Genomic DNA, 19,937 nt, shown 5'->3' with positions numbered 1-19,937 from the left:
TTAGACCTTGAATCTTATACAGCAAAGTTACATATCTTGCCCTGAAACAACCCAAGGGAGAGGAAGGGTAAGGTATTGCCATCTTAGTATATCCGCGGCTATCCAACCTACTCTCTCCCCAGCATGATGTCTAGTAGATTTACCTCCTCTTATTAAAACACGCCCGTGCTTAACATGCCAAAGCCCTCTGACAGTAATGAGCTTCTTTCTCTTATTTGCCAAGGACTGCGCTCCCTACAAGAAGAATTTGAATCCTGTGTATTATTACTTGCTCTTTTTCTACCAGAAATTTCTCTATTATATATACAGTTATCTATTACGCGCTATAAGAGTATAATAGTATCTGCTCTAGCTAGAAACCTATATTAAAATCTATACCTGTACTAGTCCTGACTCTGAATATAGACTAGATTAATTAATTATTAGATTTCTAAATATATAATATATACTAAACCTGCTATCCTACTAAAAACTACAGCCTGAAGCCCTATACTTAGTATACTACATGCTAAACAGCCTCCTTTAAAGACCTAATTAAAAGGGGGGGTATTGTTATAGGATAGCGGTGAGCCTCGGCCATGAGGCTACAAACGGTTGTATGTCCATGTACGCTCAATGTGGGACACCACTCAGTGCAATAAGGGGTAGGTTGGATGATCTTAACCTTGAACAATGACCCAGTATGCCACCACTGCGCAAGCTCAACACCAAGCAGTATTATGGCGAAGTGTCCTTGAGGAGGGCTAGACCTTAGTTCGAGGGTTTCACAAGGCATCACACAGCCACAGAGCCCATTCCAGTTAGGCTGCAGTCTAGTCATAAGCTCATCCTCATTAGCTTGCAGCCTTTTCCTTCGCCTCAGCTACAGACGTGGCGGTGAAAGAGAAAGTAAATAGGATGTAAGGCCAAGACAAGGCTGACACCTAAGAAAAATCGAGAGACGATGACACACATGGAAAGGAACAAAAATGAGGCTATGCACAACGGGGCCCGTGAGCACAGGTTCGACGTTTTTTCTGCAACCCTCTCCTCGGTCAACTTTGCTCTCACAAGTCTCCAGGTGCCTCCAAAGGCTGTTTCTCTATGGAGTCGTTTAAGCGCCGATGGCCTTCGAGTACCGAGGAGGACGGTGACAACAAGCGACTCTGCCGTGGCCTGATGGATGGCCCAGCCGATACAGATGCAGTATTCAATTACATCCCCGAGGGGCAGGCTCAGAGCTATCCTCAATTGTGCGGCCTACTCAACGATCAGCAATTCGCCGTCGAGGAGGAATATTTTCGTGGAACAACGAGCGCTGATAATATGGATCAGTACTTCTATCCAGGAGACGGCGCATATGCGCTACCTGAAATTTCATCCTTCGGAGATATATCCATGCTTGACTATAATTCTATGGATTTCGCGTTTGGCCTCCCTGAGTGGTCCAGTTATGACAATAGCAATGATGTGTTTGATTCAACGCATCAGCTATGTTGGAATCAACCAGAAATAGAACTTGGGAACGGTGAGAACTACCGCTCAGCAGGAATTCTGCAGATTATCCCGCTAACAGCTTCTCTCGCAGACATCACTGATCTGAGTAGCCTCAACGTCGGACCTGTCGAGCAAACGACCCCTAGTTTACTGGAGGTGCCGACGATATCCCCTTCCCCGATAAGCACGAGGATAGCCACGCCTGGCTCAATAAGCGAAGTGCCCGGGTACAGATGCTCCACGATAACCGCAAGCTCGGACACGCTTCGACCGTTGCCGGCACATGAAAGCCTTGGAGCGGAGACCTCAACATCAGACAAGATGCCGGAGATGGTGGATGAGTCCATATCGCGGGATGAGGACGCGGTAATGGAGAATGGTGTTGAGCACGCAGCGGAGGGCGCACAATTTAATACCTGCTTCGGAGAGGTGAGGAGTCCTTGTACTCGAGAGATACAAGCTAAGAAAGCCAGGTTATGGTGGGGGTAATCTCGTCCATCGATTGGAAGGGAGAGACCACGCCCAAGCGAGTCAGTATAGAGCCTTTTGGCAACGTACTAAAACTACGGCTGTGCACAGAGCCCCGAAAATACGCCGGAATGATCACTGTGCCTGCACTGAGAAAACTCCACGAGAAACATTCAGTACACTTGGCGGGGACGTTGTTTCCCCCGAAAACGACGGACGCTAAGGGCAAGAACGCTGAGTCTGACGCTGATCCAATGGTCCATGTACTGGTATACGGAAATCGGGACGACAAGGATAGTATTGGTGCTTGCCTGAACGAAGGGGATGTGTTTCTGCAGCATCCAATAACTGCACCCTTCGACCCGCGCATCACCTATCTTAACCCGAATTATCTGGTTAGACCCGGCGGCAAAGGGCCAGAGCTTGGGGAAGTCGTGGCCCTTGGTGAAGATCAGGAACCGGAAACCGCGAGATCAATTTCTTCTGCGGAAAAGAATAAAGTCATGCAAATCTTTGATTCCGCCATGCCTGAAACAGGGACATACTCTGCTATCAAGCAAAGCCAGCGGCTGTCGACCACTTTAAAAGAGTGAGTATGCCAGCCCTAGTTTGTGAGAATCCCTCACTGATGGAAGCCTAATAGGTATCAGCTTGTTGCGCTCTCGGTGATGGTTGAAAGGGAAACGAGCAGGGTCCATGACCTTAAGTTTCCGTCTCTTTGGAGGCCAGTTAAGGGCTCCTCAGGGTAAGCAGCCACACATCGTATTCATCAGAAAACCTAAATTTGTCTACCAACTCAGGTACCGCAATAATATCACGGGTGTAACCCAAGACAACCCGACCCCTTTGAAAGGTGGTATTCTAGCCGATGTGCGTGAGACTCTTACAACACTACACACAAGGCTGACTGTGAACAGGAGATGGGATTAGGAAAAACCTTGAGTCTCCTTTCCCTCGTTTGCTTCAGCCTGGACACCTTGGATGAAAGGGGTATTCCAGATAGTCATCCTCGAGCCACGCTTGTCATTGCACCAAAGTCGAGTAAGCTGCGTATCTCGTGAAGACAACTACTTTGCTAATGATAAAAGCCATCCCTGCCTGGGAACACCAGATAAAGAAGTATGCTCTTTCTCCACAGTAGGTATTCTGTTGCTCACCGTGCCTCTCAATATCTAGACACATCCAGCCTGGCCAAGTGCGTTACGTGGTATATCATGGGACGAAGCGAGAGGGTGTGAAGCAACCATTCAACCGGAACTACGACATAGTAATCACGACATACGAGACTCTACACCATGATTCAAAAGCAGACAATAAGCTCCGAGATGAAAAATGGTACAGGGTTGTACTGGATGAAGGTGGGTCACCCTGAACCCTACATTGCCCTCCGGCCCCCGCTAATACTCAATCATCCAGCTCATCGCATACGGAATCGAGCTTCTGCACAGTTCAAGGCGGCAGCCGAGCTCAATTCGTACTATCGATGGTGTCTGACAGGCACGCCGATTCAGAATTCGCTTGATGATTACTGTGCTCTTCTGGCCTTTCTACAGGTCGAGACCTTTCGGGAGAAGCGGCTGTTTGATTACTGGATTGCGGGCCCAATGGAGAGGAAAGGAGCAAGAGGCGTGAACGATTTGAAGATTCTTGTTGCTGCCACATGTTTGCGGCGTACCAAGAACATGGTCGAAGATGCAGTGGAGCTCCCGGGCAAGAGCGAGGTGATTGAGCCAATTCAGCTGGCACCCGCTGAACGCGAGATATATGAATTCTTCCAGCGAAAGGCATCGAAAATCATGGTACGACTGGACCAGCCGGAGCAATGTGAGAGGAAGAATAACACCTTGTCCATCATCAACAATATGCGAGTTATCTGTAACCACGGGGAAGACCTCCTCCCAGAATCCCAAGTTGCGATTTGGAATGACCACAAAAAGGCCAAGGAGGATACATCTTTGTCACCAGAACGAGTGGAAGGTCTATCGCTACCGTCTCCCGGTGGCGTACATTGCAATTTCAACACTGGCTCGAACAGGCCATCCACAAAGGTACAGGCGCTGCTAAAGAACCTAGAGAAGGAGCAGAGGGCTTCAGGGAAAGTAAGCCCTAAGCTTGTAAAGAGGTAAGCGTGAATCTGAGTATGTGATTGGGGTCTAACAATGATTTAATAGTGTGGTATTCAGCCAATGGACGAAAATGCTCGATCTAGTGGGTGATGCATTACGTGGTTGCAATTACGAATTCGCCCGGATAGATGGAGGCTCGAGTCTATCATATCGGTCTGATGCACTCCAGAGGTTCAATGAGAACGGGAACTGCACAGTCATGTTGGCAAGTACGCGCAGTGCTGCAGAAGGGTTTGTTCTAGTCTCTCAAATTCAGTCTGGCCACAGGGCATCGCTAAGATGATCTCCAGGATTGATATGACCGCAGCGAGCTTTGTGCATATTCTTGAGCCCCATTGGAATCCAAAGCTCGAGGATCAGGCAATTGCCCGTGTTCATCGCATTGGGCAATCACGCAATGTCCTCGTCACCAAATACCTTGTGCAAAATTCTATAGAAGACGTACGAAACTCCAAGCCACGCATAAACGCTCTACTTTACTAACTGCGGGGCAGTATGTCCGGTGGCTTCAGGATGATAAGAATTGGATAACGCAGATCTCGCTAGCAGGGACCGACGTAGAGTTGTCGTCCCTGGATCTCGACTGTCAAAGACGCGAAGTAAGAGAATCTGGCTGCCCTCCATTCTACTGGCTAACCCCTTGCGCAGAAGCTACAGCAGGTATTCACACTCACATAGTAGGCAGGATTTACGTCGGCTACAACCAGCATCTGGGTGGCTCCACCTGCCCTGCGTTTTACAATGATTTATGCATAAATATTTGGCATTATTTGCCTAGATTCAACCAGATCCGGCATCACGAGCCTGATGCCTTTCTATTAAGCTGAGTCTGGGAGACCAGCTCATCCCATGATACCCCAAGCCACTGAGATATTTCTTGTGCTCCCTTCTCCTCTGAGATCTTTTTATGAGTCCGACGTTTCCCGCCCGAAGTTGCGTATGGGTTGGCGCCGGAGAGGAGCAAGAATTTCATAAATTCAGCGTTTTCCGCCGACGATTTGCGCGCAGCCATCTGTAATGGGGAAACCACATGAGTGGCCCCTTCAATGTTAGCCCCGTATTTTAGAAGTTCCTTGCCAAGTTGTATGGAGCATGTAGTGCTCGCAACTGCGCCCAAGGCGGCTGACAGACTTTTTGGCTTCATCCATTCATTTTTGACGATGAAACCCCATATTGATAAGAGAAAGCTCTCCTTATCCTGGATTCGGCCAGTTGTGGCAATGACCTTTCTCGCAAAGCAGCGCAATGCTACCCGGTATCTCAACTTGACATTACAATGTGCAAAGCCCCGGACATGCCGCTGGCATAATGCATGCATTTGGGCGGTATCACTCTTAATGAAGGCAGCCATTACGTCCGCATTCCTCCAGTCATAGTGTCCTAACAATGAAGGCGCCCGCGAAATGTCTCCCAGTAGATGTTCGATAAGATCGATGTTTCCAGCGGATATTGCTGCAGCAAGAATTTCACAGATGTGAGAGTTCCCCCAATCCAAGAAGAACCTTGCCAAAGCAGGATCCCCAAATCTACCAACTGCCGACCAGATGTTGTCGCGTATTAACGGCTTTTTTTCCCTGACGATATGCTGAATCATTTCAAGTTCACCTGCCCGGATCAGGTCTACCAATATATTCTCATCAGCATCTCTAGAACTGACGTCGAAGGCATTGGTATGTTGTGTCTCGGGTCTGTGGGCGTTTTTAAGGTGTTCGTCCCTCATGCGCTCTGACAGGAAGCCAGTCTTCTCATACTCGCATCCAGGCGTACTACATTTCCACGCGCGACTATGCTGTTTCTCGTGTGCATCACGCTGTTTGTTCGAGTCGAAACCCTGTCGCTGCAAGGAACAGTTCAAAAATCCGCATTTAAATGGACGTTTACCCATATTCTCCATGATGAGATCACAGAGGCATCCGGGTCGATGGGCGCTGGATCGACACATCAATGCTTCAATTTTATCGTAGAGTGCAAGGGATGTCTTGAATGTTGTTAAAGGATCGTGTATATGCCAGGATTTGTCTGCTTGCGTCAGATATTGAGAGGCAGCGCCTAAGGATAACTAGGATCGGATCTTACCCCTGTTGATATGGTACGAATTCTGGGAACATTTGTCGGCAAACTGGGCTATATGACCGAGGAACTCTGATAGTTCTTGAGATTCGCCACTAAAGGCATCTGGGTATATTGAGCTGATGGCACTACCGCTTGCTGGTTCAAATGCACTGTTCGCTCGGTTAGATATCAAAATCTCGACAGAGTCTTCAAAGGTCTTCGTCGGTTGAATTCCTTTCTCCTGCACTTGCTCTAGATATTTCTTCACGAGGGCGAACCATTGGCCACATGCGAACCAATGAAGATTATAATATCCATCAAGCATCAGGTTTGTAAAAGTGTCGCCATCCTCGAGAGTATCAGCATCATAGTGTACCTGCGACAGCAACGTCATGCAGCGCATAGCAAGGTCCGAAGTGGCGTCGAACTCGGTGATGTTCCCCTTTATCTTATCACTAAATAGGTATCTGGAATTTGTCAGTTGAAGTTCCTAAATTGCAGCCCGGGGACTCATGCTCTTTCACGGTAAAGTGCACAAACTCTACACGGTCATCTACAATCTCAACAATCGGCCCGCAGAGGTGATTCAGGTTGGGCTTTGCTGATACCGGCTTACTAGGCTCGAGATCCCCTGGATGGATTGAGAGGACATGCTGGATTTCTTCGATCGTCAAGGGCGTCGGCGCACAGCCTACCCAGCCAAGGACTGCCCTAGCTTTGTCGCGAATATGTGGACGGAGTTTCTCAATCCTCGCCAGCACTCGCGCATACCTTGAACGAGTGTTTGTCAGTTGATACATGGTTATGATCACGATAAAATTGAGGAAAATACGCACACGCCATCTAAGTCTTCTGGTAATACTTTCAGGTACTCACGAATTTCCCCAATATCGTCCATGAGCTCGATGTCCTTTAGGACAAGACTGGCGTAGAGAAACATCCCTAGACGATACTATCAGTGGGAGTATCTGGTAATATTGTGGATTGCCAACCCTTTGCTTTCGATGGGATGTGGGAAAATGCGCTGGTGATTTCATCCCTGTCCGTGTCGGGGAATTGGCTGCTATTGAATAGTTGTGTCCGCCGAGCATCAACAAATGCCTTGATACTTTCTTTGTTCCTTTCATCCACGCGAATAGTCGTTGATACAGGATCCAGTATACCTTGTATGTCAGCCTCCTTTCTGCTACTTAGGAGTATGCGCATGTCTGGGCATTGCTGTGCCAGATTACACATCGTCATCAGCAAATGTCCGCGTTCGACTTCATCTATTTCATCAATACTATCGATGACAAGATAGGTACTACCGGCACAGTCCAAGAGGCCTTTTAGTAGGGCTTCCCCCGCTTTGAGATCACTCTTGATATGGCCCAGGGGCAGGTTAATCACCGCAGCCTGGAGATCCTCCTGCTGCCCGGCCAGTTGGAAGATGAGTGAGTTTAGAACGATGAGAGCCCGTGTGCCGCTACTGGAGTCGTGCCTCAGAAAGGCGAATGCAGTGTGACCGTGGACTCTTGCCTCATCTACTGCGGCGCCTGCAAGAAACGTTTTTCCTAGCAAATCGTCAGCAAGAAGTCTGAATTGGAGCTGAGGGTTAGGGTAACCCACCGGCCCCTGGAATGCCCTGTATCCAGAGCACCCGTGTTGTCTGATCTGCCTGGTCTAGCCACCTTTTGAAGATGCTGTCTTCCAGCAGCCATTTCCCAGTGCCCTCACAGACGTGGCTGTGGTACGCGTCAAGCCGATCATCATACGTCGTAGGATTGACATTGGTTCTGATGGCATTGTACTCTTGCTGCCGCCGCGCACGCTCAGTATCCTTGAAGTGCTGCAACTCCTTTAACCTCATGTCGTCCTTGAAATCGCTGACGGCCGCTTGCACAGCCTTTTGGATTCCAGGGGAAAGAGTAGCCATGTTTGCCGTGCCGGGAATATTGTAGGGACTATCAGTCGTCCTGGAGTTATATCTTCTCTCTCTGGCCTGACAGTAGGATGCTGGAGGAAAGAGGGGCACACCGTTATTCCTGGTGAGGTGTGCTGGGATGTGGCTGGGCGCAAGGCTGACACGGGCAAACTGCTGGCTTTTAATCGGTTGTCTTTGAGCCCTGCATAAATCGCCCAATCTCATTCTTCTAAAACCTTCATGACATGCAAGCCTTGTGTCCGACTGGCGACGATCCTGTTCCCGGGGTCTTCGAGCTGGCGCTGTAGATTGTTAAAGCAGTGATTAAGGCAAGTGAACTCACCCTGATTCCACCCAAGTTACATGACTGTAAAGCGGGCTTACCCTAAGCTCACCCGGGCGGCAACCACTGGGCTAGAATTCTCTGTGTCTTGCTTGACGCTGAGGTACCAGGAAGGGAGGAGTATCGCTCTACCACAGTAAACAAGTTATTTGGACCTGGACTGCCGGCATATAGAATTGGCCCGAAGAAATGATGAACTAGAATTATAGGCTCTATCCTGGTCGACCTCCAATCATGTATTTAACCCTAAGAATGTAATATATATCACCGCAGCTGCACTGACTATATTACTCCGGCTTTTGCCCTCAACTCCCATGCCTTGCTGGAGAAAGTGCGGACGGGGTATTTATGCTGCCGTGGTTAAATCGCTGATTGGGTCTCAATCTCAAATTCAACACAGGCTTGCTTACTGAGCTCATGCACCCGAGACTGGGCTTCCCCTTAATTTTGGACGGCCATCTCAGTTTGAACTGCACGACATTGCACCGGCAATAAGGGTTACAATATAGGGTTTTCGGCTCCGACGAAGGATTATTAATAAGTCTTAATACATCGCGCCTGACTCTCGCTTCTATCCTGCTTCCTACAGCCCTTTCTGCTGCAACTGTGCTGTAGTTACTTATAAAATGGATACTACTGTAGATATTTGCCTCAGTCTGCAGGTGACTCGCTAACTATAACTAGGACACCCTTTATATAATCTACAAGATTAGTATGCAGGCTCTACACGCGCACCGGGAGTAATAAAAGTATATTAATAAGTATTAAAACCTCCAAGAGGTGTTACAGCAAACCACCTCAGACCTGGAAGAGACTGCTAACTTATCTAGTCTTCTCTACAAGACTAATCAGCAGATGGGAATAGTGATTAACTATCTATTAAAGGAGCGGGAGACAGCCTTAGCTAGGAAATCCAATTGCTTTAAGATCATGGTGAACCATGTGCTCAACTAGCTTGAGAGCACCGAAGGACACCAAATAGATAGGACTAAGCCTCCGACCCCAGCAGGGGATGCCACCATGGCCGAGAATCCTGCATCAACAGGGGAACATTATGCCTAATTAGTGCCCGTATTTCGTAATAAGAAGCCTTGTACACTGGCTGGCAAATATAAACTCTCGGAAGAACGGATCCAGTCCACCCACGATCTCAAGCTGAGTTGCTTTGAAGAACCTGTGGTCGGACGTCCACGCCAATTTAGCATCAAACACCTCATCTTCAATCTTGCCCGTTTTACTACCCGGCTTTGGCCGCTCGGAGCGAACCTCACAGAGATATTCGGCGTCACGGCCTACCTCAGGGTAAGGTTTCCAGACGAACCGACGCCCACCGAATGTGAAGCGCCGCGGGGCCCATTCTTTATTCCGGTCTGAGTTCTCCGGAATTACACTGCCGTAGCTCGTTGTGTGCTGCATATTACGGCCGCTCAGATTCCAGTAGGCCGGGCCAACGCGAGTTGTGACGAAGGGACTGGGATAATCGGAGGCTCGGGAGATCGAAACGACTGGCATTTGTCGCTTCTTGTACTTGAGGCCCTCGCAGATATAGAGATTCTCGTCACTCCCAAACACCTTGACCTTGGTGGAGCACCAGTGAGAGGGTACGAAGGGTGTATTCTCAGCGTCTCCAGTGATGTCGAACTTCAGGGTCGGGACAGAGAAGTCCACTGTTGGCGTATAAAACGACACCTGCGGTTGTAGGAGATATTGAAAAAACGGCTCAATTGTCGCCTTTGGGTTCTGAGCGCATTCGCGCTTGTGCTTTCCGAGAACCATATCCTCCTGCAGTGTATCAAATTAGTCTGTAGGCTCGTTTGGACTGAAGCCGAGGCTTTACCAAACCAATCGTCACAACACCGCGACGAAGTTGCTCCTCGACCATATCCTTCCTGCTCTGGGGGACGACCAAAAGGAAAGGGCGAGCTTGCTGCTGGTTAAGGTTTTGGAGTCGACCTTGGTGGATTTTGATTTTCCGTCGCAGCACGCGCTTCTTGTTATGGTCGAGCATGCCGGCCTTCTGGAGGGCCTGTGAAAGCTGCGCGACGGATGACTGGTGAAGCGAACTAGCATTCTGATAGTCGTGTTGGTACTCTGCCGTGAAAGCAGAAACGCATAGATTATGGAGCGCTTGCTCCTCCCCCACGCTTGCGTCTGTCATACTGAATCGGTACTTTTCTCGAGATCTTTTGAGGATGCCCTGCGAACGAAACGAAAACTCCAGAAAGCGACTTGCTTTTTTCTCAATCAAAACAGCGAGAAGCAGAGCTTTTTGGGCCGGAGAGGCTCTTCTCTTAGATGGCACATCTAACCTTCTGGGTGCCAATCATTACTCTACTAGGTGGCAATACGAGAGCAGCTCATCCAGTCCACGCTGGACACAGCCTCAATTTAATGATCATGATCTCTTGGCACCGAGAGACACGTCAGCGTGATTATTAGTTGATGCCTTTTGGATGTTGTGTGCTTGCGCTCTGGAAACGGGCAGCCTTCTGCAGTTTGGCTGCTCCAAGAACCCTTGTGCAGACAAGTAGGTTACAGGTGAAGTGGCCTTGTTCAAACTGCCGCCTGCCCCGAAACTGGTCATATAATAGGCCTAGCAGTGTATATTCACTTGGGTGTGTGACTCACCCGGGAATTTCGTTAGTAAGTATAAGGAACCAACCACTTCCTAATTAATCCTAGTTGAACCTATTCTGCCAGCTAAAATAAAGTGTAAGTTAGTGTGAGCTGTATTCACATTTTTGCATGATAACTTAGTTAATACTCTGTCTAATGTGACATTGGCGTCATCAGTTATCATGATTTGGGGTTTTAACGATTCAAGGTATTCCTATTTGGGACCTAGATGAAGCCCCTAGATCACTATAAACATGTCTGTCAAGTATATATATCCCAACCCAGTTACAAGTACGGGTGAAGAGAGGTCAGATCGAATCGTTTAAACACCAGTAACGCCGCGGATGAAGTCACGGAAGTAAGCCAGGCTGGAGTAGATACCAGGGTATCCAGCGCCGGCACAGCTGTTACCTGAGAAGATGATGCTAATAAAGATACTATCAGAGATAAAAGAGCCACTAGTCACTCTATCAGCTATCTTTACTACCCTTCTCTACACTAGTATAGAGCATACTAGCAGTAATCATATAAAAGCCCTAGTAGTTCTAGGCATACTTCTTCTTATTAATAACAGGGACCCCGATAAACTACAGGATAGGAGAGACCTTGCTGCCCTCCTTAAGCGCACCCCAGCTAGTAATATTACTAACAGTACTGGTAGAGGGGAGGGAGCTGTTGCCCGCAGGGAGCTTAACAGCAGTAATACCATCACTATACTCAAGCTGCTTAGAGAGAGTAAGGATAGTAATATTATTATTAAGGTTCTGCGCGTTGTAGTCAGGGTATACAGTGATAGAGGGGGTGCTGATAGTAGCACTACCAGAGTTAGAGAAGAAGAAGCTGGTATAGATACTCAGGTTACTAGTAGTCTAGCCCTTAGTATAGTAGCTAGTAGTTATAATATACTTGTTATTAATAATACTACTACTATAGATAAGGGAGCTACCCTAGAGCAGGTTAATCCAGTAGAGATACTCCTCTATACTAGTCTCGGTGCTGCTGATAATATTCTCCTTGGCGAGGACGCTGGAGAGGACGGAGAGGAAGGCGACGGTGGTCTTTATGGTGGTGAAAGGGCTGGTAGAGAGGATTGGGAGGAGAGTGAGGTTGTCAGAGTGAGTGATGAGCTGGAGGTGGTGGTAGACATGGGCTTTTTATAGTGTTATTGGGGCTCAATCCACTGCATCCACAGCCTGCAGCGGCTGTCCACAGTTGGCACAAAGCCCACAAAGACAGCCCACTGGCACAAAGACTATTACTCGTGCAATCAAGAGCCCGCATCGCGATCTCATTCGACTGGTTTCTGAAGGCGATTATGCACTGTAACAGAAGCCGGGCTCGGGCCGTGTCTGGAATGCAATCTGCCTCTTGCCTACACCAGTAAGTCAAAAGTCTGGTTACAGCTTCCGAAAATGTTAATTTCTCCATACGTTTAAACTTTAATATCTCCATGAATTCTTGGTGTTTCAACTCTATATAAAGTGCAATCGATAGACAGGATCAATATTTAGTATACTAACCCTTAGCCTTAATTACTGCCTACAGGCAGCGCTGCATTAATCTAATAAGACTATTAATAACCCCCTAGTCAACCTTCTCCCATAAATAGATAATTACTTTATAAAATCATATCTAATCTATCTGGATTCTTTCTTATAGATAGATATTTGGGTAATCCCTTATTAGATAGTATTTTAGATAGTGCTAAATATATTCTATTAGGTTTATATCAGGTAAGTGTAGAGGCTAATTAATAACCTATATACTATAATTTTCAAACCACTTCTGTACTATCTCTACTATATATATTCGCGCGTTATCCTGCTAGAATATTAAACCAGGTTTATAGTATTCAATGAGGCTATTTTCAAGCATATTGATACAGGAATTTGCTGTGAATCCATGCCAAGATAACTGTTCGTCCTGCTTCATGATAACCACCCGTCCATGGATATAAAGTGATGTTCCATCTCCCGTTTATATAGGCCCATGGAAATTCCCATGGATGGGTCCCATGGGACCTGCCGAGGTCTAGTTCGGATCCTGTGACAATGCTGCCTGTTGCTCGCTTTGTCATTACGGCACGCTTATCGTCACCATTACCATTGCCACAGATCCTTCTGAATTGGCTCACCATCGCAATGAATAAGTGTCTGCTCCTCAACAATACCATACTCCGGAGGGTCAAGCTCTATGACCTTAAATTCCACCTCACGATCATCGTGTTGTATAGTAAACAGATCATCCTGGTGAACTGGCCGGTAATGGTCCCGGAAGTAAGGAGCAAGGTAGTCCTCAAAAAGAGAGCCTGTAAAGCCTTCCATAGTATCTAGCACAGGCCGGATAGCAATATGCTTAGCCTAAGTAACAAAAGAGCAAAGTTAGTTTAAATAAGACTTATAACAAGAAAAAGAGAAGTTTAAAGCTTACATATTTTATATCATCACAAGGATAGACCCTGACAATATCACCATGTTTGATACCAAGGTTGTTACGCACAACATGGTTAACACAAGCATATCCATCCTCCATTTTGTTATCAGATATAACAATTAAAGCAGTAGTCTTGTCCCTACTCTCCTTAACCAGGACAGTATCACCAGACTGGAGTTGAAGGACCTCCATAGTATTTGCTGAAAGAGTAATAACTGAGTTATCTTGATTTACTGCATCAATTACACTGTTCATAGGCTATTAGCTTTTATCCTCTATTTTTAACACACAGGGGAAACCTTACATCAGGGCGTTCGCAGTCTTCTTTTCAAGCATAGCAGCGGAGCCTGGCCAGTTGAAAGAATTGACGGTGCTTTTGTGATTTGCACCGAGGGTTTGCTCCTGCTGTCGTCCTAGGGGACTGGGAATCACCGGCGTTGAGGTGGGCTCTAGTTGTATATGAAATCATTTAGCAATCAGTTCGAGTTTGGAAAATGGTCCGTGGGCCGATATTAGAGGCTCTCACCAGAGTCTGCGAGAGTGTCTCGTGCTGTTGGGGTTGTAGCAATCTGATCAGTTGGAACCACCAAGAGAAGCTCTTTTGCATAAGCTGCGGCCACGGCCGCGGCATACCCCTGCCATTCTTTATTTTTGTGAGAGTCGGCATAGTCACAAATGCCCCGAACAACCAAACATGGAAAGTCATTCAGGAGTCCGGCCGCTTCCATATCTAAGCAGTACACCCCTAAGTCCCGAGCCAGCTTATCACGCCACCTTCCATCTTTCACTACCTGATTCCCAGATCCAATGAGGCCATAGTGAATAACTGGATCCTTGTTTTCTCGGTGAGACCGTGGAGATAGTTTGGATCGGTCACAATTGAGACATGTATTAGATACGATATGATTGTACTCCACTTGAAATAGACAATCTTCTTGGGTTGGTCGTGCAAATGTCATAGCCTTGTGAGCTGGAATTTTGGCTTGGATGTCAGAAATGAACTCAGTCACCCGGCTATCTCTTGTCATGTGGTAGGCTTTGAGCGTAGCAAGAGCAGTTAATAAAACCTTTGGAGGCCGGTTAAGTGATCCTGTCCGCTCAAATCTACCACCGCTGAGCACTTTTCCAAGATCGTATTGGATCACGCCCCCCGATGTGGCTGTTGGCTGGCTGACAACAATATCGCCGAGCCGAATATCTGCATTACTGCTCGGTACGCCGCCGCCGACACCAACCATGAGACCGATACGGATAGCGCGAAAACTAGACAGTAACTGCATCCCAACTGATGTAGCTGATGTGTTACCATATGCACCACCTGGCAAGCTAGCAATCACAACATTGTGTTCTCCGATGCTTCCAAGGATATATGTATTTTCATCCGCCCGCAAGCTAGGCAAAGGGGGGTGGAGTTTGTCCAACATCAGATTCGCAGCTGCCGTTTCCACAGGCAAGGCGCATATCCATCCGACGGTATAGTCGTCATGGGTAAGGGGAGCCCTGGTGTCCATGATTGGATGATAAATGATCTGGTATTTACCATAAAGTGATCGCTGATATAACAGGTTCTTGGATAAATCACGGTTTCATGGAGCGCAGGCGGTGGGAAAAGATGTCATGGTTTGATAGGAGTGGGGTTCAAAGGTGATGAGGTTGGACATGAGGCTCTCGACTCACACTGGTTTCTGTAAGATTCCATGGTGTTCTATATCATACGCAATACGAATTCCGTTGCAAAGTAAAATACCATACATTGATCTGCGCTAACGTCCTGACAATGGGGGCCAAAAGAGAGTGATGTATTGTGTCTGTCAAGCCGATTCCGATAGTGGCTGTATACTTAGGCCCGCGCTCAGTTTCCATTGCAAAGGGACACCATATCATGGGACGATTGAGGAGTATTTGAGTTCAGGCCAAGAAAGTACTTGGTTGATATCCTCTGCACCATAGTGAGGATTTGTCGTGTTGCGAGATGGGGCAGTGCCACCTACGGGAGTCAGTGCAAGGCCAACATAAAGGTAATCTAGCGGAATTCGGAGTACTCTTTCATGGTACGTGCTTTTTTATCTAGTATTACATGTCATTTTCTTCAAATCCCTGGTTGAAATACTATTCCCCAGTGATGCGGGGAAGATTCCGGTCAGATACCTATAGAATAGGCCTAGTGTGCTCTTGGTATTGGGTACAGGATACATAATAACCGTTCCGCAGGGTGACATGTAAGCGGCGAGGTCGGATTGGCGGCTGTTGTCAGTCGGTCTTCACTCGCGGCGATGTCCTAGCGAGCAACGAGATGCCGGCTACGAATAATATACGAAATAGGAAGGAGAGTTTGTATGCTAATTGATTCAGAAACCAATCGCTGGAGATCAGGAAGAGCAGCGATTCCCAAAGGTCATATATCAGCGATGCCAAGAGGGCCATTCAGGATTTGGCCCAAAGGCATCGATAGACCTAAAAAGGTCGGATCCGAGCGGCGGTCATTCGGTTCCCGGTACTGACTGCCCCAACAAGGAATCGCGCTATATCAACATAACCTAGATCTGTGGCATATAACAACAACATTCGATTATTAAAGTCCAGATAGTCTATATTAACCGAATCCCTTGCCAGTAAATCAGAGACGATCTTTTCGCGGCCGCCAAGCATTGCTAACATCAATGGAGTGCGCCCGCTTGTATAGAATAAGATCGTTGACTAGTGATTTCAGTTCAGTAACTACTCGATGTTTCGTATTAGGCGTGGACTCTGCCTAATTAGGAGCCAAGTGTTTTGAGTGCCTCAGGCAGCGAACCACGTGTTTCTCTCCCACTCGCTCATATACAGTCTTGCCCGTAACCGTAAGCGCGTCTACTTGGGACCGTAAAGCGGCCTCACCCAAAACTCACCCGGGCGGCACGCACCCGACTTTTGGCCGCGTTAAAGCCACACGCCGGCTGGTTAGTAGTATGGTGGGTGACCACATGCGAATCCCAGCTGTTGTATGTTTTTGTTTTTTATTCGTTGGAGCCATGATTTGACTCTTGATACAGTATCTAAGTTGATTTGTATAGAAACTGGAGAGGAAGCAAGTGGATAAACTCTCACACCCACAGTTTCGAAAATACCCACTTTGGCTGTTTAGCTTACAATATATCCAGGCGAGTCACTCAACGGTCTCTCTTCAATGAGACCCGACACAAGAATTCCCCCTTCATCTCTCCAATCCCGGAGCTACGCACCCCAACCCTGCTCTGCTTCTGCACGGGTTGGAAATCGAACTGGCTCAGCAGCGTAGTGAGCGTCTTGAGAATGTTCGTCATGGCTAGATTCCTTCCTATGCACATGCGGTGTCCAACGCTGAAGGGGATTAGGTATTTCCCCTTTTCTTTGTTGTAAGTCTCGTCAAGCCAGCGGTTGGGATTATATGAGTCGTAGTCCGCGCCCCAGATAGCAGGATTGTGGTGGAGGACGTAGTTCGATATACAGGCGCTCGTCTAGGGGTTATTAGTTCTCATTCAACTCACATCCGTTAAGGACAGGGAAAAAACAAACTTACTCCCTGAGGGATATAGTGGTCTCCGATATTGATACCACCCGGGTAGCCCACACGACGCCACAAGGGCATGGTGAAGACGGGGTTGAGGCGGAAGTTCTCTCGGACGCAGGCCATAGTGTATTGCAAGGACGCCTCTAGGCCTTGGATTGGATAGCAAATTTGGTGGTCTCCGAGAGGGCCCAGGTTTGTTTGGATTTCCTTTTGCACAGCAGCCAGCATTTCGGGGTTCTGTACAAGGTGCCAGAGAAGAAGGGTCAGGGTCCCTGATGTTGAGTGGGATCCGGCGACACTACAGTTGTTAGCGTATTGCTTTTAGAGGCTTTCATGTAGAGTTGGTCATACAGAACAGCAAATGCCTCAGAGTTAATCTCCTGCTCAGTCAAACGAGACCCAGTCGCCGGATCAACAGCTTCAACAAGGCTCTTCAGCAGATCCGGGCGCTCTGAAGGATTGTTAATCTTGAACTTGACGCACTTCGCACACACATTCTTAAGATTATTCCGGCTCTTGAGCAAGCGTCTCATCCAAGACACAGGCGAAATTCTCGCCAGCGTTTTCCATAAATTCTGACAAGGTAGTTCGCCAATGACACCTGCCAGCAGAAGATGGTCGTTGATAGCGTGGAGCTCCTCTGCTTCTCCTCTTTCTTGTACACCGAAGGCTTTGCTGAATGCCACCTCTCCTAGAATATCAAGCACATACAACGAGAGCATGTTCTTAAAATCGAATGCTTCTCCACTCCTCGCGAGAGCGTGGAGCTTGTCAATGAGGATCTCCATCTGCCCTTCAATCAGAGGTTCAAGCTTCTGGATAGAGACTTGGGAGAATCCATGGGAAAGTTGTCTGCGACGGAGGGAATGGATCTATTGTAACGGAACGTATACATTAGCTTCATAAATATCATGCTAAGGGGAAAGCCCATACATCCTCATTCGTCCCCCCAAACAGATTCGGGTTAAACGCAGTAAAGGCGTCGTAAAACTCCGTCTTGCCCATACTACGCCCTCCCTTATAGATTGGTGCGATTGCTTCGGCATCCCAAAGATGAAGATGATTGGGGCCAACGCGTACGACGGGACCGTATTGCATATGAAGCTCAAGCAGCTTCTCATGCAATATTGCGTTGTAAACATAGTACGCCTTGAAGGTGTTGGTGAGGGAGGCGAGTAATGGTCCAGGATATTTGCTCAAGGGGTGTAAGAATCTCATATAAATAACATAGATCAAGATTATAGCTGTGGATAGTATGCTGATAATGGTCCGAGTGTCGGATGTGGTGATGCTCACCATGCTCAAGAGGGTGTTGTAAGTCATGTTGGAGAGGGCTGTCCAAGTACAACTAGCCATACCAGACAATGATGTTTTATATGCTAGATCTCGGTTGCTGCACTCGGTAGTGCATCTCCAGTAATAGGCAGATCGACCATCAGGAAACCAAGAATGGTAATGATATGTTAGCCGTGTGTCCGCGGGACTCACCCACACATCCTCAGCATACCCTAGCTGGGGATCTGGGGCCGCTCACAGTAGCGGTGCCCCACCGAGGGTCTTTCGCGGAGTTCACCCACACTCTGGCCCGAGGGGAATGCTGATAAGATCATCGCCTTTGCTCTAAAATAAGGGAAATATTATACTATTTCTTTGTGGCTAGGTTGAGCTGTGTAACGTCGCCAACATGGCAGGCCCCCAGACTTCCACGCATACATTCAAAGTAGGCGCCGGAGTATCTCTCACCATCGACATCTCAAAACCGCCGAATGCTCCGGAAAACGGTATTACGCTTCTTCATTTCCACGGAGGGTTCCTGGTAGGATTTGGCTCTATTATACAATAGCTACACGGACACTAATAAATGCTGTATAGGTTATCGGAGAGAAAACCACGTTCCCGCCTCACTGGCTGATCAACGCCTGCCAGGCCCGCGGCTGGACATACGCAACGGCCTCATACCGTTTGATGCCAGAATCTACCGGGCTTGAAGTCCTCTCCGACGCTCTCGACGCAGTCCAGTGGACTCATAAGAACATCAGCGATCGCATTATAATCGCAGGATCAAGTGCAGGCGGGTATCTCGCCCTGGCCACCGCAGCACACCCTGAATGTCCACGACCACTAGCGGTGCTCTCTATCTATGGAATGCTTGATCCCGCAAGCACGAGATATATTGAGCCGGGTACACCTCTCCGCGCTGTGATCGCGGACCTGCCCATCGCATTAGAGGAAATCGACGCAGCCATGAATAGTGGCAAGGCGCTTGACGGCTACGCCTTCCCGGAAAGCCCTCCCACTGATCAGCGGTTCAGGTGGATTCGCGCTTTGCATCAGGCTGCGAAGTATCCGGATTTGCTTACGCGGACTCCGGGTTTGGCCGGGCAGATTGCCGAGCAGGGCGCTGACGCGATTCCCGAACGATATCGGACCCTGTTTCCGGTGTCTTTCGGACTGATGGAAGACTTTCCTCCGACTGTCCTGTTGCATGGCGATGATGATGTACTGGTCGGGCTCGATCAGAGTACTTCGGTCGCTGAAAGAATGATTTCGCTTGGAATCAACGTGCATCTGGAGATAGCGAAGGGCCAAGGCCACGGTTTTGAGGCCAAGGGTGAGGTTGATATTGACGCGAAAGAAGTTGCGGGTGAGGATACGGCGATTAAAGACTGTCTTAGACGCGTCATCACGGCACTGGAAAAAGCTGTGTGAGCTCTCAATAGCCATATCTCATTTCAGATCTAGATGTTCAACAGCTAATATAAGACCTGCCACTTGATCCATGTCCGTTTGATCGAAGGTAGCTAGATGTTCGCCCGGTTTCTGCGAGACATGTTCCGGCAGGTTCTTGACCATTGCGTTCCACTCGTCCGTAGACAGGTGTGATTTCTCAATATGGACTCGCGCAAGTAGAGCGAATTCTCTGGCACGATGGGGGAAGGCCTTCGAATGTGAGAGACCCTCAGTACTGCTCGTCCACGCATCTTCCCAGCG

General features: G+C 48.1%; 9 protein-coding genes across 9 annotated transcripts; 4 read left to right on the top strand and 5 right to left on the bottom strand.

The window, feature by feature from the left end:
• The first annotated feature begins 876 nt into the window (after window positions 1-876).
• ASPVEDRAFT_508064 (uncharacterized protein) lies at window positions 877-2,041 on the top strand. Its single transcript, XM_040814372.1, has 2 exons — window positions 877-1,507; window positions 1,568-2,041. The coding sequence occupies exons 1-2, from the start codon at window positions 1,084-1,086 to the stop codon at window positions 1,963-1,965; spliced, it is 822 nt and encodes a 273-aa protein (XP_040665041.1). The 5' UTR covers window positions 877-1,083; the 3' UTR covers window positions 1,966-2,041.
• On the top strand, window positions 1,567-4,807 carry ASPVEDRAFT_508057 (DEAD/DEAH box helicase). The gene is made up of 11 exons (XM_040814370.1): window positions 1,567-2,533; window positions 2,588-2,689; window positions 2,745-2,814; window positions 2,862-2,985; window positions 3,033-3,063; window positions 3,121-3,302; window positions 3,361-4,066; window positions 4,116-4,301; window positions 4,361-4,511; window positions 4,565-4,669; window positions 4,719-4,807. Exons 1-11 carry the CDS (start codon window positions 1,953-1,955, stop codon window positions 4,746-4,748), a joined length of 2,268 nt encoding a protein of 755 aa, XP_040665040.1. The 5' UTR covers window positions 1,567-1,952; the 3' UTR covers window positions 4,749-4,807.
• Window positions 4,808-4,866: 59 nt separating this feature from the next.
• On the bottom strand, window positions 4,867-7,971 carry ASPVEDRAFT_50768 (uncharacterized protein; the record flags this gene model as incomplete). The annotated part of the gene is made up of 6 exons (XM_040814362.1): window positions 4,867-6,089; window positions 6,147-6,589; window positions 6,639-6,893; window positions 6,959-7,064; window positions 7,115-7,675; window positions 7,731-7,971. 6 exons carry the CDS (start codon window positions 7,969-7,971, stop codon window positions 4,867-4,869), a joined length of 2,829 nt encoding a protein of 942 aa, XP_040665039.1.
• A 1,441-nt stretch (window positions 7,972-9,412) lies between these two features.
• ASPVEDRAFT_882538 (uncharacterized protein) lies at window positions 9,413-10,828 on the bottom strand. Its single transcript, XM_040818268.1, has 2 exons — window positions 10,206-10,828; window positions 9,413-10,150 (listed from the first exon to the last, which is right to left on the bottom strand). Exons 1-2 carry the CDS (start codon window positions 10,524-10,526, stop codon window positions 9,431-9,433), a joined length of 1,041 nt encoding a protein of 346 aa, XP_040665038.1. The 5' UTR covers window positions 10,527-10,828; the 3' UTR covers window positions 9,413-9,430.
• A 481-nt stretch (window positions 10,829-11,309) lies between these two features.
• Window positions 11,310-12,055, top strand: ASPVEDRAFT_882534 (uncharacterized protein; the record flags this gene model as incomplete). The annotated part of the gene is made up of 1 exon (XM_040818267.1): window positions 11,310-12,055. A coding segment is annotated over exon 1 (652 nt), but the record flags the coding sequence as incomplete, so codon positions are not given.
• Window positions 12,056-12,690: 635 nt separating this feature from the next.
• ASPVEDRAFT_507992 (uncharacterized protein) lies at window positions 12,691-13,716 on the bottom strand. Its single transcript, XM_040814366.1, has 4 exons — window positions 13,415-13,716; window positions 13,119-13,344; window positions 12,988-13,052; window positions 12,691-12,878 (listed from the first exon to the last, which is right to left on the bottom strand). Exons 1-4 carry the CDS (start codon window positions 13,670-13,672, stop codon window positions 12,852-12,854), a joined length of 576 nt encoding a protein of 191 aa, XP_040665036.1. The 5' UTR covers window positions 13,673-13,716; the 3' UTR covers window positions 12,691-12,851.
• On the bottom strand, window positions 13,458-15,027 carry ASPVEDRAFT_508004 (Pfs domain protein). The gene is made up of 3 exons (XM_040814368.1): window positions 13,944-15,027; window positions 13,722-13,864; window positions 13,458-13,664 (listed from the first exon to the last, which is right to left on the bottom strand). The coding sequence occupies exons 1-2, from the start codon at window positions 14,926-14,928 to the stop codon at window positions 13,746-13,748; spliced, it is 1,104 nt and encodes a 367-aa protein (XP_040665035.1). The 5' UTR covers window positions 14,929-15,027; the 3' UTR covers window positions 13,458-13,664; window positions 13,722-13,745.
• A 1,375-nt stretch (window positions 15,028-16,402) lies between these two features.
• ASPVEDRAFT_163104 (uncharacterized protein) lies at window positions 16,403-18,212 on the bottom strand. Its single transcript, XM_040808611.1, has 4 exons — window positions 17,880-18,212; window positions 17,346-17,818; window positions 16,956-17,244; window positions 16,403-16,893 (listed from the first exon to the last, which is right to left on the bottom strand). Exons 1-4 carry the CDS (start codon window positions 18,162-18,164, stop codon window positions 16,567-16,569), a joined length of 1,374 nt encoding a protein of 457 aa, XP_040665034.1. The 5' UTR covers window positions 18,165-18,212; the 3' UTR covers window positions 16,403-16,566.
• A 387-nt stretch (window positions 18,213-18,599) lies between these two features.
• On the top strand, window positions 18,600-19,775 carry ASPVEDRAFT_38723 (alpha/beta hydrolase). Its single transcript, XM_040811765.1, has one exon. The coding sequence runs from the start codon at window positions 18,912-18,914 to the stop codon at window positions 19,653-19,655; it is 744 nt and encodes a 247-aa protein (XP_040665033.1). The 5' UTR covers window positions 18,600-18,911; the 3' UTR covers window positions 19,656-19,775.
• Window positions 19,776-19,937: the final 162 nt, after the last annotated feature.

Source organism: Aspergillus versicolor (assembly GCF_001890125.1).
Source record: "Aspergillus versicolor CBS 583.65 unplaced genomic scaffold ASPVEscaffold_2, whole genome shotgun sequence".
In the NCBI taxonomy this organism is placed as follows: domain Eukaryota; kingdom Fungi; phylum Ascomycota; class Eurotiomycetes; order Eurotiales; family Aspergillaceae; genus Aspergillus; species Aspergillus versicolor.
The sequence above is the reverse complement of the archived record's forward strand: the minus strand, read 5'-3'. Positions and strand labels throughout refer to the sequence as shown.